This window comes from Pristiophorus japonicus, chromosome 15 (assembly GCF_044704955.1).
Source record: "Pristiophorus japonicus isolate sPriJap1 chromosome 15, sPriJap1.hap1, whole genome shotgun sequence".
NCBI lineage: Eukaryota > Metazoa > Chordata > Chondrichthyes > Pristiophoridae > Pristiophorus > Pristiophorus japonicus.
In genome coordinates this window covers 24566619-24593536 of record NC_091991.1, presented here as the reverse complement: position 1 = coordinate 24593536, position 26918 = coordinate 24566619, and the positions used below count along the sequence as shown (strand labels likewise).

The 26918-nt window shown below is 43.0% G+C and overlaps 1 protein-coding gene across 3 annotated transcripts in view; it reads right to left on the bottom strand.

The window, feature by feature from the left end:
• Positions 1-26918, bottom strand: part of ano6 (anoctamin 6) — a 148620-nt gene that overhangs the window by 67947 nt on the left and 53755 nt on the right. For 2 of the 3 annotated variants that reach the window (XM_070900234.1, XM_070900235.1), the window contains 2 exons: positions 17040-17174; positions 4306-4371 (listed from right to left, as the gene is read on the bottom strand). In XM_070900234.1, the coding sequence (XP_070756335.1) occupies positions 4306-4371; positions 17040-17174 (201 nt within the window). Of the gene's footprint in view, positions 1-4305; positions 4372-17039; positions 17175-22330; positions 22373-26918 lie in introns of all 3 variants that reach the window. The other variant, XM_070900236.1, reaches the window with a different exon arrangement.

Below are 26918 nucleotides of genomic sequence, written 5' to 3'. Positions count from 1 at the left end.
TATAAATATATTGGTACAGTACAAAGAACTAGCATAAAAGCTTTATTACGGTTAAGATTTAGGAGAATATGTCAGGTAATGTTTCAAAGAGTATAAAGCTACAGTATCACTGAAGCAGCTTCACAAGATTAACTCCATTATGAGTACATAAGAACATAAGAAATAGGAACAGGAGTAGGCCATACGGCCCCTCGCGCCTGCTCCGCCATTCATAAGATCATGGCTGATCTGATCATTAACTCAGCTTCACTTCCCCGCCCGCTCCCCATAACCCCTTATCATTTAAAAAACTGTATTTTTGTCTTAAATTTATTCAATGTCCCAGCTTCCACAGCTCTCTGAGGCAGTGAATTCCACAGATTTACAACACTCAGAGAAGAAATTTCCCCTCATCTCTGTTTTAAATGGGCGGCCCCTTATTCTAAGATCATGTCCTCTAGTTCTAGTCTCCCCCATCGGTGGAAACATCCTCTCTGCATCCACCTTGTCAAGCCCCCTCATAATCTTATACGTTTCGGTAAGATCACCTCGCATTCTTCTGAATTCCAATGAGTAGAGGCCCAACCTACTCAACCTTTCCTCATAAGTCAACCCCCTCAACTCTGGAATCAACCTAGTGAACCTTCTCGGAACTGCCTCCAAAGCAAGTATATCCTTTCGTAAATATGGAAACCAAAACTGCACACAGTATTCCAGGTGTGGCCTCACCAATACCTTGTATAGGTGTAGCAAGACTTTCCTGCTTTTATACTCCATCCCCTTTGCAATAAAGACCAAGATACCATTGGCCTTCCTGATCACTTGCTTTACCTGCATACTATCCTTGTGTTTCATACACAAGTACCCCCAGGTCCCGCTGTACTGCAGCACTTTGAAATCTTTCTCTATTTAAATAATAAGTTGCTCATTGATTTTTTTCTGCCAAAGTGCATGACCTCACACTTTCCAACATTACACTCCATCTGCCAAATTTTTGCCCACTCACTTAGCCTGTCTATGTCCTTTTGCAGATTTTTTGTGTCCTCCTCACACATTGCTTTTCCTCCCATCTTTGTATCTTCAGCAAACTTGGCTACGGTACACTCAGTCCTTTCTTCCAAGTCGTTAATATAGATTGTAAATAGTTGGGGTCCCAGCACTGATCCCCGCGGCACCCAAACCAGAGAATGAACCATTTATCCCGACTCTCTGTTCTCTGTTAGTTAGCCAATCCTATATATATATAAATAAAACATAAAAATATGGTCTACAGAGAAATTTCTGATAAAGCAAACTTTGATGTGAAAACAAAGCAAATTCTTCAGCCACTGCTTGGGGTGAGCTGGCTCTAAGCACAGTTTGAAATTTCTAACGAGAGTGAATAAGAAATTATTACGTACTGAAAAATAGGCTTTCTCCATAAAATTACTGTAAATTTCTGTGCTTATTTTACAGACATTATAATGGCCCAGAATTTGCTGCAGTGGGCATCTCATGTTGTGCCCTGTCAGTTTGACTTGCTCCTGCACCCTCGAGCTCAAAATTAGTTTGCCCTGCAAGTTGCTAGAAGTGTGAGGCGATGACAACAGGGCATCTGAGATCCCGATGAACAATGGGTCCAATGGTATATCTCTTTAACCAATGCAATTTAAGGATTGAAAAATAAACAGAGGAAAGACTGAGAAGGAGGGTGAATTAGAGTGGGTGAATTCAATGTCATATCAGGTACAGAAAGAGAAATAAAGAGGAAAAGATAGATTGGAGTAAGAGAGAGACAGAAAGTAAAAGAAAAAATTAAAAATTTTACTTAAAAATTTTTTCCATCAATTATTGCAGGAATGAGACTTATAATTGTTAATTTTCTGGGCCATAGAGGTCATTAATAATTATCACATTGTTAAAAGGGTACTTACACTATTAATTACTAGACTTAACTTTGTGTGCCGGGTTGAGCAGACAATTAATATATTCATTAATGATTTGGACGAAGGAAAGTAATATCTCCAAGTTTGCTGATGACACTAAGCTGGGTGGCAGTGTGAGCTGTGAGGAGGATGCTAAGAGGATGCTGGGTGACTTGGACAGGTTAGGTGAGTGGGCAAATACATGGTAGATGCGGTATAATGTGCATAAATGTGAGGTTATCCACTTTGGTGGTAAAAACAGGAGGGCTGATTATTATCTGAATGGTGATAGATTAGTCAAGGGAGAGGTGGTACATCAGTCATTGAAGGGTGGCATACAGGTGCACCAGGCGGTGAAGAAGGCAAATGGCATGTTGGCCTTCATAGAGAGAGGATTCAAGTATAGGAGCAGGGAGGTCTTACTACAGTTGTACAGGGCCGTGGTAAGGCCACACCTTGAATATTGTGTAGTTTTGGTCTCCTAATCTGAGGAAGGACATTCTTGCTATTAAGGGAGTGCAGCGAAGGTACACCAGACTGATTCCCGGGATGACAGGACTGACATATGAAGAAAGACTGGATTGACTAGGCTTGTAGTCAATGGAATTTAGAAGAACGAGAGGGGATCTCACAGAAACATATAAAATTCTGACGGGATTGGACAGGTTAGATGCAGGAAGAATGTTCCCAATGTTGGGGAAGTCCAGAACCAGGGGTCACAGTCTAAGGATAAGGGGTAAGCCATTTAGGGCCGAGATGAGGAGAAACTTCTTCACTCAGAGAGTTGTGGGCATGTGGAATTCTCTACACAGAAAGTTGTTGGAGCCAGTTCGTTAGATATATTCAAAAGGGAGTTAGATGTGGCCCTCATGGCTAAAAGGGTCAAGGGGTATGGAGAGAAAACAGGAATGGGGTACTGAAGTTGCATGATCAGCCATGATCATATTGAATGGTGGTGCAGGCTTGAAGGGCCGAATGGCCTACTCCTGCACCTATTTTCTATGTTTCTATGTAAATGCAGCAAATTCATGAAACTCACAGGGAGGTGAAGTGCGAGCTGCTCTTTTTATGAAGCTAATGCGGTGCGGCACAAAACGATATGCTTTGGTGGCCCTATTTCCATTTCATTGTTGCTCTCCCCAGCCCCTCATTGTTTAGCCACCTTACTGTCTTTTAGGCTCTTACCTCCCCATTTGCCATCTACATCGTCACTTGGCCTGTTTTGCTTCACTCCGCTCACCGTTTCCCTCCACAGCTGCCATTTACATTGTTTCTGATCCCGCAAACTAATCTCAAATCCCCAACGATTTCCTCCTTGATCTTTGCTGTACTTTGACCTCATGCTACACTCTCCCCTCATGCTAACCTCTCCTCAAACTCTTTCCATTTTAGCTCTTCTTAGCATTATCTTTATTGAAGAAACCTAGCACAAACGTTCCATTGGCCTCCGTTGAGCTGGGAAAGCAGGCTTTTTACATTTTTAAGCATTGTTAGTCGGCAATTATATTCTAAACACTATCAGCACTTTAAACATTAAAAAGATCAAGTTTTTCCCAGCTCAGTGCAGAAAATGGCAACGGACAATAGGAACAAGGCATGCCAGCAGAATGGAAAGCATGGGGCTGAGGAGGCAGGTCAGGGAATGTGGAGACCAGGGATAAAAGGCCAACGAAACAGCAGTAGGAGGCCTAGTATTGTTCATAGAAACATAGAAAATAGGTGCAAGAGTAGGCCATTCGGCTCTTCGAGCCTGCACCGCCATTCAACAAGATCATGGCTGATCATTCCCTCAGTACCCCTTTCCTGCTTTCTCTCCATATCCCTTGATCCCCTTAGCCGTAAGGCTCTCTTGGTCAGGAATAAGTGTGCGTTAGGTTGAAAGCTAAGCGGCAAGACTGCGAGGAAAGATATGGGTTGGGGCTGGGTTTGAGTTGGCATCAGAAACCGGATCAGTTGGTACACTGAAAGATCAGGTGGAGCAGTAACACTTACTGTTAGGAAGCTTGCAATGATTTAGGTTTGAAAAGGAAGGTTGCTTTTCCAAGGTGTGCCCCTCAGATGTTGCTCCAAGCACAATTAAAACCAACCAGAGCTCCCACTCCTCATCACTATCAAATGGCCAGTGCTGGACTTTGTACATCACAATAGAATAAGCCTGCCAACATTCACTGTTTAGGCTACATTTAAGGAACGGCAACTTAGTACTAGAGAACAGCCAATGCCATGAAACGATACCATAACAGCAATGCCTTAGGTGAGGAGGGGGCAAGAAAACAGGAGGAAATTGGTTGTACAAATATATGCCATGGGCACTGTTTCTCGAGAATTGAGATGCTACGCAGGCTGAAAGCATTCCCTTGGGCCAGATTTCTACTGGACACACTTACCGGTTGAGAGTATAAAAATTCAAATGAGCACTCACCGATTTCGTTGCTTCAATCTGTAGCCCTACTTTCTTTAAGTTTTCTTGAAAGAATGCTCTTTTTCTCTGCACACAAAAAAATCGAAAATGTAAGAGGCTGTTAAAAATAATGAAATCCTCACCTGATTCACGTAGTGAGCTACACATATGGGCTCATTTTAAAGATGTCTAAATTCAGTTTCCACCCTCCCAGCCCAACTTGGCAACAAGGTGGAAATGGAGAATATATTGTCATGGAGGCTGAAATTTCAGATGTTTCTAATACAGTCAGCCCTAATACTTCATTGCCCAGACTTGAGTAACACCTGCAAGGAAGCACATGCCCACACAGCATCTTGGTTCCCTATTTCAGTTGGCTTTATCTTGTGCCAGAGTAACTAAAAATTGCATAGTGTGTAGAAGAATCACTTGGGATTTAGGTCCCCATCTAAGTCATGAGTATACAGATACGAGAAAGTGACAAGCCCCCCTATCGAAGGCCGTTGTAATTTCAGACCAGTGCAAAATTGCATTTTACACAAAGGCCAACTAGATTCCCAACATTTTATAAACATAATCTCTAATGGTTGTAATGTTATGAGAAAGCAGTGACTATTATCTGTCCTCTTGTAACTTTAGACTGAGATAGGTAGCTGAATTATAACCAGAGCTTTAAAGAGCCACGGAATAGTAGGGTCCTCAAGGCAGTTTTGATCGACAGGGCATTGCAAATGGAAGGGAGTACAATAAGAATTTTACAGCATATAAAAAGTGTCATTATAATATTACGTATACATATATGCAATAATAAACCTGCTATCTGAGTTCTTACAGAAACCGAACCACAAATTCTTTGCAACAGAGAAAGCAATTTAATATTAGATAATGCATGATGTCAGATGTATTTTCTTTTTTACAAATTTTTGTTCAGCTAAACCCACTTCCTCCCATGAGTTTGTGAAAGGTTAGAACACCTGCAAACTGTGGCCCAGTTAGTGTTTTGTTAAGTGTGAGGATTGTATACTCATGTTTGTTAATTGTTTGAAGTAATTTGTTAGATTTTATTTGTATTTTTAAGACTTATATATTTACTGGCTCTATAAGCAATCTTATATTTAACAAGATCATTGGGATGGTGTAAGGAAAATAAATTTCAATGCAGGATGTCTATTTCTGGCAATGCGAATAGACAACGAATTGGAATTCATAGAGGATGGAGAATGAGAGACCCGAAAATAGGTCATTTGAATAATGAAGCTAAGTCATGGATAGAGGGTTCAGTGGCTAATGGACTAAGGTAGGGGTGGCGGCAGGCACTGTTACAAAAGGTAGAAATAAGTACTATTATTGATGGATAGGATGTGAGGCTTAAAGCTCCGGTCTGGGTTGAACAGGTTGCCAAGGATACACACAGCCTGGTTCAGTCTGAGTGGGGGGGAAGGAGGATGGTGTCAGTTCATCACAATGGCTGAAAATGATAGTTTTGGTCTTTCCAATGTGCAGGAAAATATCATAGAGGCAGTCAAACACCACCGATGTGGTCATGGGTTGAGAAATGTGATGGACAGTTAGAACTGGGTGTCATTGGCATACGTATAGAAGCTAACCCCTGTGAAGGTTCTCCACCTGAAACATTAACATATCATTTCTCTTTTCACAAGCAGTTGCTACATGTTGTCAGCATTTCCTATTTTATTCCAGATTTCCATCAGTTTCAGTTTTTATTTGTATCACTATTCGTCACTGCCAAAGTTCATTACATTACCCACCTGTCTTTATTAGATCACACATCATTTCACAGTTCATAGGCTGTGCAGCCATAAACCTACAAAGCTTCAGCTAATGCTTTCGGTAACTAAACTAAACAAGTGCACCATTTTACTCCACGGCACATACGTTTATAGCTCTGGTCGCTTTAAGATTGTTCCAATCTGATACCTCATTGTAAGTTATCTTATAAAGTTTGTTTGTTTCTTTAATTATCACGGAGGAAGATTTAACTCTGTGCACCATTTCTGGCAACATCATAAATATGCTTTTTAAAAATAAGTTTACAATTTTGTTATACATAGAGCCCAGAGGAAATCTTCATGGCAATGTGAACTATTTTTGTATGAAATAAATGACTTTGCTTTAAGCCATACTATAACATATAATGATCCATGGGCAACATAACAACCGAGAAAACTAGCAAAAGCTGGCACAGCTCCCCAAAAGCGATACTAATGTAGAACTTTTGAAATGAATCAACTTTCACTCCAGAATAGCATCAATTAATTTGCTATTAAGTACTTGTTGAATTGTTTTCTTTCTACGAGTATATGAATCTGTGCTATGATTGCTCCAATAGTTGTTTTACTTTGCATACAGGTCATCTACACAAACAGGTAGGAGTTTCTAGGCCTGCCCAACTTCAGTATTTCCACCCATTGTAGAATTGGTGCACCCTGTCCATTTTCGAATGAGATGATAAAGGTGATTGGAATGTTATAGGTTGCACTTTCCATCCTTTCTGCCTCTGTAACAATGCCGGTACATAAAAGAGTCCCAGCATTGCTTGGCAATGAATAATATATTAAAACATTTAACTGAATACAGCAGGCACTGAAATCAATGCTGGGGTAATTGAAAGTGATGTCCGCTGGGCAGACCGCATAGTTCACATGCCAGACACGAGACTCCCAAAGCAAGCGCTCTACTCAGAACTCCTTCATGGCAAACGAGCCAAAGGTGGGCAGTGGAAACATTACAAGGACACCCTCAAAGCCTCCCTGATAAAGTGCAACAGCCCCACTGACACCTGGGAGTCATAGAAACATAGAAAATAGGTGGAGTAGGCCATTCGGCCTTTCTAGCCTGCACCACCATTCAATGAGTTCATGGCTGAACATTCAACTTCAGTACCCCATTCCTGCTTTCTCGCCATACCCCTTGATCCCCCTAGTAGTAAGGACTTCATCTAACTCCGTCTTGAATATATTTAGTGAATTGGCCTCAACAACTTTCTGTGGTAGAGAATTCCACAGGTTCACCACTCTCTGGGTGAAGAAGTTTCTCCTCATCTCAGTCCTAAATGGCTTACCCCTTATCCTTAGACTGTGTCCCCTGGTTCTGGACTTCCCCAACATTGGGAACATTCTTCCTGCATCTAACCTGTCTAAACCCATCAGAATTTTAAACATTTCTATGAGGTCCCCTCTCATTCTTCTGAACTCCAGTGAATACAAGCCCAGTTGATCCAGTCTTTCTTGATAGGTCAGTCCCGCCATCCCGGGAATCAGTCTGGTGAACCTTCGCTGCACTCCCTCAATAGCAAGAATGTCCTTCCTCAGGTTAGGAGACCAAAACTGTACACAATACTCCAGGTGTGGCCTCACCAAGGCCCTGTACAACTGTAGCAACACCTCCCTGCCCCTGTACTCAAATCTCCTCGCTATGAAGGCCAACATGCCATTTGCTTTCTTGACCGCCTGCTGTACCTGCATGCCAACCTTCAATGACTGATGTACCATGACACCCAGGTCTCATTGCACCTCCCCTTTTCCTAATCTGTCACCATTCAGATAATAGTCTGTCTCTCTGTTTTTACCACCAAAGTGGATAACCTCACATTTATCCACATTATACTTCATCTGCCATGCATTTGCCCACTCACCTAACCTATCCAAGTCGCTCTGCAGCCTCATAGCATTCTCCTCGCAGCTCACACTGCCACCCAACTTAGTGTCATCCGCCAATTTGGAGATACTACATTTAATCCCCTCGTCTAAATCATTCATTTATAGTGTAAACAGCTGGGGCCCCAGCACAGAACCTTGTGGTACCCCACTAGTCACTGCCTACCATTTACTCCTACTCTTTGCTTCCTGTCTGACAACCAGTTCTCAATCCATGTCAGCACACTACCCCCAATCCCATGTGCTTTAACTTTGCACATTAATCTCTTGTGTGGGACCTTGTCGAAAGCCTTCTGAAAGTCCAAATACACCACATCAACTGGTTCTCCCTTGTCCACTCTACTGGAAACATCCTCAAAAAATTCCAGAAGATTTGTCAAGCATGATTTCCCTTTCACAAATCCATGCTGACTTGGACCTATCATGTCACCTCTTTCCAAATGCGCTGCTATGACATCCTTAATAATTGATTCCATCATTTTACCCACTACCGATGTCAGGCTGACTGGTCTATAATTCCCTGCTTTCTCTCTCCTTTTTTAAAAAGTGGGGTTACATTGGCTACCCTCCACTCGATAGGAACTGATCCAGAGTCAATGGAATGTTGGAAAATTACTGTCAATGCATCCGCTATTTCCAAGGCCACCTCCTTAAGTACTCTGGGATGCAGTCCATCAGGCCCTGGGGGTTTATCGGCCTTCAATCCCATCAATTTCCCCAACACAATTTCCCGACTAATAAGGATTTCCCTCAGTTCCTCCTCCTTACTAGACCCTCTGACCCCTTTTATATCCGGAAGGTTGTTTGTGTCCTCCTTAGTGAATACCGAACCAAAGTACTTGTTCAATTGGTCCGCCATTTCTCTGTTCCCCGTTATGACTTCCCCTGATTCTGACTGCAGGGGACCTACGTTTGTCTTTACTAACCTTTTTCTCTTTACATATCTATAGAAACTTTTGCAATCCGTCTTAATGTTCCCTGCAAGCTTCTTCTCGTACTCCATTTTCCCTGCCCTAATCAAACCCTTTGTCCTCCTCTGCTGAGTTCTAAATTTCTCCCAGTCCCCGGGTTCGCTGCTATTTCTGGCCAATTTGTATGCCACTTCCTTGGCTTTAATACTAACCCTGATTTCCCTTGATAGCCACGGTTGAGCCACCTTCCCTTTTTTATTTTTACGCCAGACAGGAATGTACAATTGTTGTAGTTCATCCATGCGGTCTCTAAATGTCTGCCATTGCCCATCCACAGTCAACCCCTTAAGTATCATTCGCCAATCTATCCTAGCCAATTCACGCCTCATACCTTCAAAGTTACCCTTCTTTAAGTTCTGGACCATGGTCTCTGAATTAACTGTTTCATTCTCCATCCTAATGCAGAATTCCACCATATTATGGTCACTCTTCCCCAAGGGGCCTCGCACAGCGAGATTGCTAATTAATCCTCTCATTACACAACACCCAGTCTAAGATGGCCTCCCTCCTAGTTGGTTCCTCGACATATTGGTCTAGAAAACCATCCCTTATGCACTCCAGGAAATCCTCCTCCACCGTATTGCTTCCAGTTTGGTTAGCCCAATCTATGTGCATATTAAAGTCACCCATTATAACTGCTGCACCTTTATTGCATGCACCCCTAATTTCCTGTTTGATGCCCTCCCCAACATCACTACTACTGTTTGGAGGTCTGTACACAACTCCCACTAACGTTTTTTGCCCTTTGGTGTTCTGCAGCTCTACTCATATAGATTCCACATCATCCAAGCTAATGTCTTCTTAACTATTGCATTAATCTCCTCCTTAACCAGCAATGCTACCACACCTCCTTTTCCTTTTATTCTATCCTTCCTGAATGTTGAATACCCCTGGATGTTGAGTTCCCAGCCCTGATCATCCTGGAGCCACGTCTCTGTAATCCCAATCACATCATATTTGTTAACATCTATTTGCACAATTAATTCATCCACCTCATTACGGATACTCCTTGCATTAAGACACAAAGCCTTCAGGCTTGTTTTTTTAACACCCTTTGTCCTTTTAGAATTTTTCTGTACAGTGGCCCTTTTTGTTCTTTGCCTTGGGTTTCTCTGCCCTCCACTTTTCCTCATCTCCTTTCTGTCTTTTGCTTTTGTCTCCTTTTTGTTTCCCTCTGTTTCCCTGCATTGGTTCTCATCCCCCTGCCATATTAGTTTAACTCCTCCCCAACAGCACTAGCAAACACTCCCCCTAGGACATTGGTTCCGGTCCTGCCCAGGTGCAGACCATCCGGTTTGTACTGGTCCACCTCCCCCAGAACCGGTTCCAATGCCCCAGGAATTTGAATCCCTCCCTGCTGCACCACTGCTCAAGCCACGTATTCATCTGCACTATCCTGCGATTCCTACTCTGACTAGCACGTGGCACTGGTAGCAATCCCGAGATTACTACTTTTGAGGTCCTACTTTTTAATTTAGCTCCTAGCTCCTTAAATTCGTTTCGTAGGACCTCATCCCTTTTTTTACCTATGTCGTTGGTACCAATGTGCACCACGACAACTGGCTGTTCTCCCTCCCTTTTTAGAATGTCCTGCACCCGCTCCGAGACATCCTTGACCCTTGCACCAGGGAGGCAACATACCATCCTGGAGTCTCGGTTGCGGCCGCAGAAACGCCTATCTATTCCCCTTACAATTGAATCCCCTATCACTATCGCTCTCCCACTCTTTTTCCTGCCCTCCTGTGCAACAGAGCCAGCCACGGTGCCATGAACTTGGCTGCTGCTGCCTTCCCCTGATGAGTCATCCCCCCCAACAGTACCCAAAGCAGTGTATCTGTTTTGCAGGGGGATGACCACAGGGGATCCCTGCACTACCTTTCTTGCACTGCTCTTCCTGCTGGTCTTCCATTCCCTATCTGGCTGTGGACCCTTTCCCTGCAGTACGACCAACTCGCTACACGTGCTACTCACGTCATCCTCAGCATTGTGGATGCTCCAGAGTGAATCCACCCTCAGTTCCAACTCCGCAACGCAGTCCGTCAGGAGCTGGAGGCGGATGCACTTCCCGCACATGTAGTCGTCAGGAACACTGGCGTTGTCCCTGAGTTCCCACATGGTACAGGAGGAGCATAACACGTGACCGAGCTGTCCTGCCATGACTTAACCCTTAGATAAGCAACAGCAATGCTAAAGTTTACTCACTGTTATAGAAGAGAAAAAAGAAAACTACTCACCAATCACCAGCCAATCACTTACCCCCTTGGCTGTGACGTCTGCTTTCTGTTTCTTTTTTGCCTTCTCCCTGTAGCTGCACAAGTACGCCTTTTATAGGCCTCACCAACGCACCTTCTCGACGCTGCTCCGACTGCCGCCGACGCTGGGCCCCGGACTCCCTGCTGTGCCTTTTATAGGCCTCACCAACGGCCCTCCTCGACGCTGCTCCCGACTGCCGCCGACGCTGGGCCCCGGACTCCCTGCTGTGCCTTTTATAGGCCTCACCAACGAACCTCCTCGACGCTGCTCCGACTGCCGCCGACGCTGGGCCCCGGACTCCCTGCTGTGCCTTTTATAGGCCTCACCAACGCACCTCCTCGACGCTGCTCCCGACTCCCTGCTGTGCCTTTTATAGGCCTCACCAACGGACCTCCTCGACGCTGCTCCCGACTGCCACCGACGCTGCTGGTCAAAGACTGCCCTAAGTGGAGGAAACGCATCTGGGAGGGCGCTGAGCACCTCGAGTCTCGTCATCGAAAGCGTGCAGAAGTCGAGAGCGAGCAGAAATCAAGCGCAGGCAGCGGAAAGACCGTGTGGCAAACCAGTCCCACCCACCCCTTCCCTCAACGACTATCTGCCCCACCTGTGGCAGAGACTGTGGTTCTCGTATTGGATTGTACAGCCACCTAAGAACTCACGTTAAGAGTGGAAGCAAGTTTTCCTCGATTCCGAGGGACTGCCTATGATGATGATGATGGTGCCTCCGATAAATATGCAAAAACCTGCCACAGCGATATTATGGGAGACTGCTTGTCCCTTTAAGGTGGTACGGTCATACAATTCTTGCAGCACAAGCATTTTCCCCTTCCCTGCCCCCAACGGTAAGCTTCAAAACACAGGGGGAAATATGGATTGGAGCCCACCAAAAATATGGTAAGGACCTGTCCCCAGAAAATTCATTGAGGTTAGTGCTAACTCTGGTTGGAGGAAAGCCCAATCTCCCACACTCCCCATCCAGAATGGAAAATCCTAGCCATTATTGTCTAAGAATTAAAATAATACATTTCTGAGGCTATGTATTTCAGCATCATATACATGCCAACTTAATATGATCATCAAGCCAAGAATTGTCAAATTAATACATTTATGAGTCAGCAGGGATTTAATTCTCTCCACCAATTCTGGTAACAAAGTCTGTGGCTGCCCTGATCTGAGATCATCAGCTAAAGTATTGATTCACAGCTAGTTTACACTATCTGTCTGCAAATCCAACTTTTATTGCTGGGACAGAGTTCAATATTGAGAGTCTGCTTTCTCACAACATGTAAATGAGCTGTCCTTCAATTTATGAGATGTCTCGGAGATCCAACTTCTTAAAGTTGGCTCAATACTGCACTGAAGTAGTACTCTATGTATCAATCCTACGTGGTGTTTGAAAGTCTTCAAGGGGGGGGTGGTGCATTGCTGTGCTCTACAGTCAGGTCAGAACCCAACCACTTTGGAGTAACACAAAAGTGGCACAAACCCCTCACACTACACCATGCTTAAAGGCAATGATCTGTATGGGAGTGCTTCTCATTTACCAAGCATTATTTCAAACAATGCAATTGCAGTTTGTCACTAACAAAACTCAGTTTCTTTATAGGAACCCATTTTACATCACACAATTGAGCTGGCCTCTATCCAACACCAGGACATCTTCCTATGGTGCACGCTGCTGAAACCTGCCATTCTACTTCCACTGAATTCATTTTAATCCTCGTCAATTTGAAGTTGAAGACCCTTATTTATCACCAGAATATGTAACCTGCTATATATAGCAGAGATTATACTGCCTGGTACAAGACACTAATGTATTCATCCAAATACCTCCCTTGCTAAACATCTCCATTCCCAAGGTATGCTCTGATTGCGTGATGTAACCAATGATAGTATACTTCTGCTTTCTTCTAGGATTTTGTACCAGTATCATGAGCCAAGGTTTCACATGTTACCCTTGGTTGCCAGAGGTTTTTCTTTGCAAATGTTCATGTTCAAACAATATTGTGTATTTTGTAGTGTTTACCAAAATTAATGTGTCTTGTCACAAACTATCTGGATGTTGAAAGGGTGAAATCCTTTATGGACTTTGAAATCCTTGTTGGATCCAATGATTTTCAGAAGGTGCCTACATTTCAATGGGTGCAAATGCCTCGATGTCATACACCAGAAGCACGAACTTGGTGAACGCTAAGGCCCGCCCATTTGTCGGCATTCCCCGGGCGGAGCGTACCTTTTTGCCGCTGGGGCCAGTTGGAGCAAGTTTCACCGCGGTTGTGTCAGCAGCAGCGACAGGTAGCGGGAGTTGGTGGGCGTGAGCGGGCAGTGGCAGTAGTGGCCATTAGTTGCAGGCCTCTTGACTCGACAAACATCAGAGGCCGTGCACCGTGCATGCGCGAGACTTGGGATTTTTTTTGTAGTTTCCTCTGGGGTGATGACATCACTTTTGCCATGATTGGGGCTGATGGCACAGCTGCGCATGCTCATAAAAGCTGTGCACTCACTTGCACCTGCCAGTTGGAGAGGGGTCAGTTTTGGAGCGAGAGATACAAATCAATCATCAATCATCCATCAAGGAAAGTAATAATGAGTGCAAAAGAAGCTTCCAAGAAGTTTGGTGGAGCCAAGCCCAGAGTTCCCTGGTTTAATGATGACAAGCTGGAGGAGCTTGTATGTGAGGTGGAACGCGGTATAAAGACCTCACCCGGGATGGTCATGGCAAACCTCCAGCACCCCAATATAGACGCATTTGGGGGGAGATTGGTGAGGCTGTGTCCTCAGTGGGCAATATTGTGTGGGATGGAGACCAGTGTCGGAAACGATGGAACGATATGGTGGCGTCAGCAAGAGTGAGTAAACATTTATTGGATCACTCGCGTGCAACTCCAAAAGGTTCTGTGCCTGTTGTGTCTGTATGTGAGAGTGTGTGTGAGTGTGTGTGCTGCATGAGCAAAAGGGGCAAAAGCTGTAATGTTTCTTTCTGCAGAAGAAAAGAACATCCAAGGCATTAACCTGAGTGCCATGGGAGGGGGCCCAGCAGATGTCATCGAGTTGAGCAGCCTAGAGGAGCATGCCTTGGCATTGGTGGGCGACCAATGCCGTGCCACCACAAAGGGTGATGCAGATCCCGTACTAGAGCATGGTAAGCTAATATTAAACTCCGGTCTGCATCACACTCATTGCATGAAAGGTCATGCAATGTTAAGTCAAATGCCTTTTAACGCACAGTGTGTCGGCCATTAATGGTGTGCTCATATAGCAATGAAACTCCTTGAAGAAAGAATGTGAAGTGTTACGGCTCACATGTCAGCTTGACCAACCCCACCCAGCTATACACCGAAATGTTGTCCTCTACTTGCAGATATTGATTGGACAGCACTGAGCAATGCACCCCATCCACCTCTGGCATACAAAGGCCGAGTGTGACACCAACGTCTCTCACCCAGACGTTGTCACCAGCCCCTTCCTCCACGCCGCCCCACCCCAAAATCACCCATATCTACCGCACACCTCCACCACCTAGAGTCACGAAGACTAGGAGGGAGAACTGCCAGTCTTTGAACCACCTGAGGTCGAGGAGGTGGAAGAGGAGGACTCCAGCCTGTGTGTCACCTGTCCAGCCAACATCGGTGTCGGGGTCCGGCTTCTTAGGATTCGAGTCGGACGAAGCAGGAACAAGTGCTGGGAGGAGCAGGGGCCGTGCCGGAAAATCCACCAAGCCGCAAGCACCCAGGATGATGCAATAATCCGAAGAGGATGGAGGGCGGCTCACAGCAATTCAAGAAATGGTCCAACTGTCGAGGACGAGCATGGAGCTAGGTCGCGATGTGCTGCAGACCATGGCTGGGATAGTTGCTAGCATCGCCACCTTTGTTGAGCAGCATACTGCCAGTATGGAATTAGTGCGGTGGAGCACAACACCGACTTTGTTGAAGCGATCAGGCAAGTGATGGCTTCTGGTCATATCATGTAACCCCCCGAGCCCACACCATCGAAGCCGACAGATCCCGAGGAGCTGGAGATGCCAGCGCCTTCAATCACGCTCCCTATGTTCTCTCCAAGACGAAAACGTCAGCAGTGCTTCGGCTGCCCTCCTGCACAACATGATGGAACAGAGGCGGTGAGGGGCAGGGGTGCGGCTCGCCGTGGTGAAGGTGGACCCATGAAGAGGACGATGGGCCTCACATTCTGGGGGGGGAAGAGGGATGGTGGTAGTGGGTGGAGGGTTGGGTGTTGGATATGTTCTTCACTCCTCATTAAGTTGTGGCTGTTGTTTCACATGGGTCAATGTCACTTGAGTGGTTTAGGAACAACTGTACATGTGTTGGATTCAATTGTTTGTATGTTCTGTCACTTTGGCATGCTGCACTATTCAATACAGTCACATTATGCACCCACTCTTGGTCAGTGTCTCATTTTTACATTATCTGGGGTGCGTTCTGAGAAAAAGACAAATCTCCTTCAGGTGTACTGCTGTATGAGGAATCTCTTGCCCTCCACATATGATGCGAATGATTAATGGGTCCTGTCATCAGGCGATTGCGATACGACAAGGGTCATCAATGCAGGAAGGTTGCCATTCAATGAGAGACAGTCGCGCTACTTGCAGGGCACACATTAAGGCTTGCACTTCAGTCCACTTTTTCTTAGATCCACCATCGCGGGGTCCCATCCCTGATATCACATGTTCCTCAATGACCTTGCAGTCCATTATAAATCTTTTTCCGTCTTCTATATTGAAGGTGATGCTGTTCTCGCTATCAGATGCTGTGACCTGCCAGAGCATTACATGGTCGCATTTTCACCTATTTACTCTGACAGAAGCTCATACGATCTGTGCACTCACATTCTGTCAATAACTGTTCTGCCTGCAATGGACTCTTGTAGGGCATCTCCATCTCTCGGAACTCATTGCCACTTCCTCCACCACAACTTCCCTTCAACGGAGTACTTCTCATTAACATGTCTGAACTAATTCTGTGCAGCTTCAGGTCGATCACATAACTAATTCTGAGCCTCTGATAATGGTGCAGCATATGGACGCTACCCGGGATGTGCCGCGTTGCAACACTGAGCAATTCTCCCTGCCGCCCGATTCACAGCCAGCTCAGACTACCTTTTTTCCAGCGGTCCTTCTGGCGGGTGGGAGCATGATCTTAAAGGATCATGCACGAGGAATATCCCTGTTTTTGAGCCTCCGGCATGGGCAGGTGGCAGGAGTGTGCACCGGTGGCACCGAGGAAACTCCTGCCGGACGAGACCTGGGCAGCAGATGGGCAGTACCTGAGGAATATGTTTAAAAAAAAATTTGGGGTGGAACCTTAGCGGCTGTGAGCGGAACTCTGACCAAGTTCGGACCCCAGGTCGTTTTATTTAGAAAAATGAATAAAGCATGAACTCTCTCACTTCTTGAACATAAGAAATAGGAGCAGGAGGAGGCCATACAGCTCTTCGAGCCTGCTCCAGCATTCAATAAGATCATGGCTGATCTGATCTTGGCCTCAACTCCACTTTCCTGCCTGTTCCCGATAACCCTCAACTCTCCTATAGTTCAAGAACATTATTAATGATGATGCTTGTAAATATGTAGCAACTTCCATCAGGAGCCTGGAAGGTTACTGTGGCTAAAAAAAGTGGAAACCACAGGTACAGCAGTAAAATTCATTAAAACTGCACCCAGACCTGAAGAATGGGAAGAAACAAATAGTCATAAACTGCAGGAAGGAAAGTGCGAGGAGAACACTACATGTTTATTCAAGAATACCCCTCCTGTTTTGTAATGGGTAGAAGAAAATAAATCAGCCTGTAGCTAAATTATGAAGGAAAAAATATGAACAGGGATAACAGATCATACCTTTCTGCTTAGAATTGCTCTCATCCGTTTATGATCACTCGGTTTCCTCTGCTCATCTTCGTAAGCCAATACAAAGTCGATTCGACGTTGGCCATCAACAAAAAAGACAGAGTCTTCATTACCATTAAACTCAACCTATATTGAACAAACCAAAACATCTTTCACTTCAAAGCATTTAATGATTTTCTGCTTATCTGCAACAGCAATGCACAAAAAACAAGACAAGAGAGAGGCCTTATAATCCCAATCCCACAACAATCAAGGACTTTTATACTTGGCAGATTTTGGACAAACCAATGCACAAAAACATAGGCAACAAATGACTAAACAACAGCAATGATTTCCACATACCAGAGCAATTAATCATATGAATCAAAGTACCTGTACCACAAGAAACTACATACATATACACAGCCAAGAGGTCTGTTTGATAATTAGAAAAATTATCTAGCCAAATAATCATATGGGAAAGTCTGCAACACAAACAGCTCGATCAATTTATTGAGATGTCCAAACCTCCTTCATACAAGCTTGTCAGGATACTCAACATTATGGAAGGTCCTTGGTCAATTTCTGAGCCAATCTTCAGGAAATGAGCAGGTGACGTGAAGAAAGCACAATTATTCCAAATTGTTTATGGTGTATTCTTTCTTATTTGTCACTTTATTACCTACTTTTTTGGAGGGGAAAGAATGCTCCTTCCTGGGGCATATACCATCGCTTTAATGATTTTCTCATTTAACTGGCTTCCTGTTCCGAGTCATGCACTTCCTGACTCAGAGCGCTGTGGCAGGTATACTATGTGAAACTACATACATATACACAGCCAATTTATGTACAGGTCATCCAAGTCCATTTTTTATGATTAGTTTACAATTGTTACATACCAGTGTAACAGTATGTACTTTTAAGCTACAGGTTACTTTTAATAGTTGTGCAAAGGATGGATCACAAGCATTCTCTCGCAGCAAAAAAAAATAGAAATGTTATTAAGTTACAAACAAACATATCAACACCTAACAGTTTGAATGTTATGCTACGTCACGAGATAGGTTTGGATGAAGAAGGCTCTTTGGCCCATTTGATGTCATCCTTCCAGAATACGAACTCCACAGTCTGCCCTGAACACTCAAACAGAACCTTGGTTTAATGTTCATTTGAAGAAAGCAGGTTTGTCATTGAAGTTTCTCTCTTGCTTCTTGTTGATATTTATTGGTATAATGTTTGATATTTAATTTTGGTAGGTAGAATTGTTGTAAATTCACATGATCCCAGGGATGCTTGCGAACTGCATGTGCCCTGGGATCCGTGGGCCTTTCACACAGGCTCAGGACCCGAAGAGTGCGAAGCTCCGGAGACTCCAGCTACGTTCGGATTTCTTTCCGGTTCGAAAACGTATTCTTCTGGTACGTCTCCAACTGCAAATTCAGGGCCAATATGCTTGCTTCAGCCACACACAGTTGATTTTGTGTGGGAAAACCTTCCTTGAAATGACAGGTTATAAATACATTGCATCAATGTGTCATTTCCCAATTATGTCTTGCAACATTGCCAGCCAATTACAGTATGGGGCTGATATAGAGACTAAAGGATGAGGCTTTAGATTAATAAATGTGATAACTATATAAATATTGATTTCACTGTACCTGTTAATATTTACTCTTTCAATATACAAAACACTCAATACTTGTTTCTTTAGTTGGTTCAATTAAACTTCACAAGTTAATGTTAAATATTTATCTTCTGCACTGTGTGTACTGTAACCCATTAAAAAATGTATATATTATTTTTCAATGAAATACTCTTTATGTCAACGGACACCATTACACTTCTCGTCTAATGATGTAATCTTGTACTTAGTGACAAAAATATCTTCCGGATACACAGCAACTTTATGTGGCTGTGATAATGGAGTCTGCTATTCTGCTTGTTGTTAAATTATTAAAAATGACTAGATTTCAGTTGCTGAACTCCTGTAGAACTCCATTTCTGGTTTTGTAATTACTGTGAAGTTGGGCAATACCTTCTGGCCAAAACTAGGGTAATGTCATAATGAGGTGTATGAAGCAGCCATTCATTTCTCTTCTCAAAATGCATTCTAGCTTCCTAGCAAATGTACTAACAAACAGCAAAAATATGTACCTTGCTACAAACACAATGTTAAGCTTCCCAAAGGTGCAGCTATTAACTGCTAACTGCTCTTAGGGGAACTGTTGCTGCTGCTTATAATATGTAATTTACTGCTTTTTTGGAGATGCCTACATTGGAATACAATAAATGTCACCAATGAAATTTATGCTTTAAGGTTTCTATTTTACTCACCCAGGCAATAATGAAGATAAATCATAATTAAAACACAGATCATTTTGTACGTTAACACTGAACTGAGTGGGAGGATGCAGTTGAAATGTGTGCCCACAGCTGGAGATTTTTTCATGAGTCAGCCGAGGGCTGAACTATTGTGCAAGATCTAAAAATGAGTGCCCATTCTCTGCATCTGTGGTTACATATTACATAATATACTTCGAACAATATCATCTACGTTAATGGATCAGCGCATGGTTTTAATAATTTACCGAGGGCACAATAATCCCACTTGTCCCACCAAATTAATCTGACTTTCCAATATGAAATTCACTTTCCCAGGCAGCATTCCGTTCTGCCCTTTTTTGAGGGAGAGTGAAGACATGCTACTGCTGTGGATAGGGGAAGAAGTAGACTGCTCTACAAGCAGACAAATTGTTGGCTGTTTTATTTTGAGGCTGTTATTAAAGTGACAAATGAAGTGTGATGGCCAAAGTTCGACAGCAAGCAAGCATGGTGCTTAAACAAAGTGCACACCAGGTGTAAGATTTTTAACATCTTGTTTATATACGACATTGTACGTGGTATATTCTGTAAAATGCAACCAGTCAGATGCTGAGAATGGGTCCTCATTTTTAGAACTTGCACCATAGTCGAGACCTTGTCCCATGGTTGACTTATATATTTCAAATAATTTACAAAACGATCTGTGTTGTAATTGTGCTTCATTAGAAAGAAATGAACTTGTATTTTTATAGTGCCTCTCACAACCTCAGGACATCCCAAAGCGCTAAGGAATGAAAAACATTCCTTAAAACCATTCTGAATATTAGGACTACTCCTAACTGATGAATACATCATGCATAATGATGTAGCATTGGCAAGATTATCGACACAAATTATCAAATGCGCTTCCTGGAATTTCACAACTTAAACTGAAACATATCTTACAATTACATAGGTGACATCAGCTAGCCTTTAATTGAATAATTGGTGAATGTATGTGATGACGGCGTGTACTACTGCCCTGAAGAAATATTATTCTAATCCCGTTGTTTTAAGCTGGTTAATGGAGTTATTCACAATCATTTTAATGACCAAATTACTAAGTGACGGATATTAATAACTGCAGGGAGGGATGTTTAAGCCCTGCTGTGAAGTTCGTCAAATCAACACAGAAACTAAAGAAGCATTTTATTTCTGGCTTTGCTAAAAATAATTAAAAATTATGAAATACTTCAAGATACTCCTCGCACCAGGCTTTTGAGTAATGATATCCATTAACTTGAGGGAAGAAGAAATTAAAATATTTTGCTTTGAGCACCCCAAATAAATTCCAGAAATCATCATTTGGTGAACCCTTTTCCACTCCTTATACAAAGTAGAGATAATGGGGTGTCAGAAATACCTTTCGGAGTGTCATTATATATTTGTCATGAAGTTGGCAAAGTCACATTCAAGATGGGCTTTATGACTTAATATGAGGAGTTCTTTTTTGAGTTTAAAAAATAATTATTTGTTACACATGTGGCCTTTTACAGGGTAAAGCACAATTTGCTTCCAAAGCAATTTGGGCACTAAGAGCCTATTGATGAATTAATAGTTTGTTAGTGCAGGTAAAAGCTTTTAAAAAGACATTTAAAAGGAGCAGTGCATTGATGTGTCAGCATAATGTGTTAAAATGCAAGTTTGCCCCGTGCTTCTCCATGCATTGAGCTCTTCATTTCAGCCAAGTTATCTGGGAGCAGGCTTTATGCAAAGGAGATATTCTCCCTTAGTAAAGCTTGAAAGTTAAGTACATCCATAACAATCATTTATCTTCCAACAGGGGCTCAAGAATGCTTTTAGCACTTGTTACCTACCTGTGCTCGAGGTGGAATTCTTATCCTTCCCCGCCCCCACCCCACCACTGCACTCACCCCCTGACTATAAATAGGGGAAGACGACAGCCTTTCAGAGATAGAACGACCTAGAAATTCGACCATGTCTGAATGGATTGGCGTGAGGTGCAGATGATATTGGACCTGGGGCCTCATTATCATTGAGCCGGCGAGCTGCAGACCCCTAATGGGCATCTCCAGGCAACTCGCCAGAGAGGAGATCCGCAACGCCAGGAGATCCGCAACGCCAGCAGCCACCTTCAGGTAAGTCATTAAAGGGGACCGGGAAGGAGGATAGTGGTGGCCAGAAAGGGGAAGAGTGGCGCGGGGGGGGGGGGGGGGGAGCAGTGATTGGGATCGGGGAGGGTAGAGGCCAAGATCGGGAGGGTAGCGCTGGCAATCGGGATGGCGGAGCGGTGGCGAGATGAGGCACATGTGGTATTAATGCGGGGTCGGGTAAAGTGCTGCTGCTGCTCCCGGCTCCACATTCAGGTAAGTATATTTTAACTACTTACTTTGTTGGTTGCGGCCTGCAGCAATCCCTTTAAAAGTAGGTTTAGTTTTCATGAAGGCAGCCAGCTGACTTTAGGGCAACTCAATTTGCAGAGGCTTCAAATAGGCCCCTTATTTGAATAGGAAATGGGACCAACGACTGTTTCAGCTGTGGGTTCTGCATGCCTATTTGTTTTGCATTGTGTATAAGTACACTACCAGCTTGTAATGAGCATGCCCTTTCTGCCTGTCATATTGGGGTTGATATTTAGTGCCCGTAAAACAGGTGCTGCATGAATTTCTAGGCCATGGTGTGGTGTAGTACAATTGTGGCAGGGGAACAGAAAGAATAAAATAACACACAAATAATGCAGGGGAAAAGGCTTATTACTGAAATTTTAACTCATCCATGAGAAAGGCACAGATGTGTAAATAATAAACTGACTCTTTTACTTTAGATGATTACCAATTGCACTTTAACATTTACAGTTTTTTTTTCCAAAGGCAAAGCAAAGAGCTTTAAACAAAAGGAAACATCATTATAGCTTCAGTTATTGCATCAAGCGAACAGAAAGCAAACAGAAAGAATATGTCTCCCAGCAGTCAGCGACATACTATGCATTTGCTCATGAGTCCTGCACCATTCCCAGACAGTAGCTGTGGGATAGTTAGAAATAGATTAATTGAGGGCATGAAAACAAACAGCATACTATTTCATCTGTAGGCAGAGGCATTTCAGTTCAGAAAGGCTTCTAGGACCAGCAACAAGTCAACACTTTATTAGAACACTTCTATTCAGCAATATTTAAATAGGAAAATTCAGTTCTGATCCCCATAATCCTAATAAATTGTTGCTACATCTAGTTTATAAACATTGAACAAGACAATGAATTATATATTATATATATATATATATTATGCATTCATTTTTATGATATCAAAAACATTACTTAAAATACAAATTCAATTAGGTTAGTTTCCAGCATTTACATGGAACAAGGTACAATCCATAGCAAAGTGACATTTATATTTTGCTACTGTCTTGTAATGATATAACTCGACCAACTGGCAGTAAAATGCAAGTCAGTGCATGAAAGATTTAATCAGACTGCAGCTTAGAAGAGACTGGTTAGTACTGATCACAAGAAACTGGATAAGGCCAGATACAAGTTTCCCCACTCTTCTGTTTCTATTGTGGTTTTGTCCGCATTTACTCCAATTCTACAATAGTGTACACTGGAAATAAGGCAGTCATTAGTACTGCCATTAAAGCATTAACTTTAGTTGGGGAAAACGGTTGCCATGTAAGATAATCATCAATATTTTGCAATCTGTTAGCCATGGGCGTTGCTCTATTTCATATTCTTTGACTCATTTTCTTTTCCTCGTTGTTCCATGATGATAGGGACAATAGGCTAATTTTATCTGGCCTTATCTCAATGTGAGTAATGATGACTTCTGTGTTGTTAGTTTGCGTGTAGTTTGTAACCACTTTACCAATTAACTGTTGGTGTTACAATATCTCCCCTATAGACATTAACCTTGCTGCATTAATTAAGGTTTGAAACCAATGAACTTCAGTACAGTCAGCAGTTTGGGTGTACACATTTTCTGACTCATGTATTTGCATTGAATCAGACTGAAATTTCCATTTTGTTTACTTAATTTAATCAATCAATCATCGCATTTCCCTTGAATGCCTTTTCAAAAGTAGCAATCCATTTTTCAAGTCGGGGGATTGTAGGGCACTTCGGATGGATGAACCAATATAAGCTGAATGGTCTTCCTCGTCCGTAATTATCCTGTGATCTTGTGGTTTATCAGATTCAATTTATTTTAAAAGTGACATTCATAATGAAAGGTTATATTTTTAAACCAATATTTATGACTGTACATGCCCCCCCCCCCCCAAGAATAGAGAAAATGAAGTTTGAAGTCACATTTAGAACATTGTGTGGTTTGACAGTTTTTGATAAGTTCTTTACTTTAAAAAAAAACCTATTAATTCTTTATATTTGGGCTGTTATTGTTAGTATTCAGATTCAGTGTTACGGGCTTGTAATATGACCATACATCATCCAGTGTCAAAATTCTGCAGCACTGCTTACAGCCAATTTCACATTTTGACTTCTTCCTTATTTATGGGTATTCTGGATCAACATGCACAATGTAATTTTGATCCAGTATCAACTGATAAACATCTCACTTATATGTGTCACTCTTTGTCTACTGCCCTGCTGTATATCAGCACACATGGGAAAGGAAAAGAGTGGCTAAAGTCAATGTTGGTCCCCAAGAGGATGAGACTGGGGAATTAATGGGAAACAGGGAAATGGTAGACTTTGAACAAATATTTTGTATCGGTCTTTACGGTAGAAGACACTAAAAACATCCCAATAGTGGATAATCAAGGGATTATAGGGAGGGAGGAACTTAAACAATCACCATCACTACTCGGTAAAATAATGGGACTAAAGACAGACAAGTCCACTGGACCTGATGGCATACAACCTAGGGTCTTAAAAGAAGTGGCTGCAGAGATAGTGGATGCATTGATTGTAATACCAAAATTCCCTGGATACTGGGGAGCTCCCAGCGGATTGGAAAACCGCAAATGTAACGCCCCCATTTAAAAAAGGAGGCAGAGAAAAAGCAGGAAACTATAGACCAGTTAGCCTAATATCTGTCGTTGGGAAAATGCTGGAGACCATTATTAAGGAAGCAGTAACAGGGCACTTGGAAAAGCGTAATTCAATCAAGCAGAGTCAGCATGGTTTTATGAAAGGGAAATCATGTTTGACAAATTTGCTGGAGTTCTTTGAGGATGTAACGAGCAGGATGGATAAGGGGGAACCAGTGGATGTGGTATACTTGGATTTCAAGAAGGCATTCGATAAGGTGCCACATAAAAGGTTACTGCATGTAAGAGCTCACGGGGTTGGGGGTAATATATTAGCATGGATAGAGGATTGGTTAACTAACAGAAAACAGAGAGTTGGAATAAATGGGTCATTCTCTAGTTGGCAAACAATAACTAGTGGAGTGCCGCAGGGATCAGTGCTGGGGCCTCAACTATTTACATTCTATACTAATGACTTGGATGAAGGGACTGTAGCAGTGTAATGTAGCCAAGTTTGGTGATGATACAAAGATGGGTGGGAAAGCAAATTGTGAGGAGGACACAAAAAATCTGCAAAGGGATATAGACAGGCTAAGTGAGTGGGCAAAAAATTGGCAGATGGAATATAATGTGGGAAAATGTGAGGTTATCCACTTTGGCAGAAAGACAAATTATAATTTAAATGGAGAAAAATTGCAAAGTGCTGCAGTACAGAGGGACCTGGGGGTCCTTGTGCATGACACACAAAAAGTTACTATGCAGGTACAGCAAGTAATCAGGAAGGCCAATGGAATGTTGGCCTTTATTGAAAGGGGGATAGAGTATAAAAATGAGAAATCCTGCTACAACTGTAGAGTATTGGTGAGGCCACACCTAGAGTACTGTGTACAGTTCTGGTCTCCCTATTTAAGGAAGGATATACTTGCATTGGAGGCTCACTCGGTTGATTCCAGAGATGAGGGGTTGACTTATGAAGATAGGTTGAGTAGGTTGGACCTATACTCATTGGAGTTCAGAAGAATGAGAGGTGATCTTATCAAAACATATAAAATATTGAGGGGGCTCGATAAGGTGGATGCAGAGAGGATATTTCCACTCAAAGGGGAAACTAAAACAAGGGGGCATAGTCTCAGAATAAGGGGCCGCCCATTTAAAACTGAGATGAGGAGGAATTTCTTCTCTCCGAGGGTTGTAAATCTGCAGAATTCTTTGCCTCAGAGAGCTGTGGAGGCTCGGTCATTGAATATATTTAAGGCGGAGATAGACAGATTTTTGAGCGATAAGGGAATAAAGGGTTATGGGAGCGGGCAGGGAAGTGGAGCTGGGTCCATGATCAGTTCAGCCATGATCTTATTAAATGGTGGAGCAGGCTCGAGGGGCCAGTTGGCCTACTCCTGCTCCTATTTCTTATGTTCTTATGAGACTGCAATCAGATTATATGTGACATATGGACTGATGCAGGGAGAATCTGCTTTGCAAACACGAGGAAGGCGAAATTCAGTCTCGGTTAATGAGCTAGGAAAGGATATTTATGGATCTGTGAGAAAGATCTCCAACAGATTTGCTTCACAGTAGCAATAAGACTATTAGTCACATGCTGCTTTTATTTAATTTTGAATCCTGTAGTAACAAAGAGTTTAACTCTCTTTCCTGCAAAGTTTTAATTGTTACATAAAGACATCGAATACTCGGCTTGCTGTCCCTTCGCTCGATTGGGACACATTGCAGTAGAGCAGAACCTGCCTCCAAGATGCCCTGCTGACTCTGACCGTATTTTTGGTCCTTGTGTCATTTACATGTAGGAGGTGGGCTATCGGCCTTCACTGTGCATGAGCCAGTATGGGGTCAGAGAGTTGATGTAGCAGAAAGAAAGAGAGGTCTGGCACGCCTTAATAGAAAAACATTTTTTTTAAATAATTAAATTTACAAATGGGGCTCCTACATAGTTGGATGCTGAGAGTGTTTGCACAGGTCCGTCCCTCTTCACTTTCTGCCCGGGGCCCTCTCCAAAGATCTCAGGAGCATGTTGCTCTCATTTGGTTCTCTTCACCATGAACCTGCTTGCATATAGGCTGATCGATATTGGCCAATGGGAAATTGCGAGGAGTCACTAGAATTACTTCCTGCCTCTGCCTGCCCCAGATACACCGTAAAATTAGTAGGGGGACGGGGAGTAAAGGCTGCCTAACAGGTACCGGGGAATTGCAGTAGGCATCAGTCTTAGAATGACTGAGCTGCAATATTCAGAACATTAAGAACTAAATACCACTCCGCTGTTCAAACTTTGGCCTCACATTGAATTTTGACTCATAAGCTCAGAAAAAACTTGATAAATGTTTTTTTTTGGTTTGCTCAGCTTGCTCACTTAAACAGGAAGGCGCTACAGTGCCCGTCAGAGAGACTTTGACACTACAGGATATGCAGAAATATGTTCATTTCCTGTCTCGTTATTGTTCACTTAATACAGGGTACTTAAACTTTCTGTCTTGATATGTAATGATTACGTGTCCTGCATTCTCCTGCATGGAAAAAGCTGAGGGAATGACAATAACACCACACTATTGTGTGTGTTGCTGGGACAGA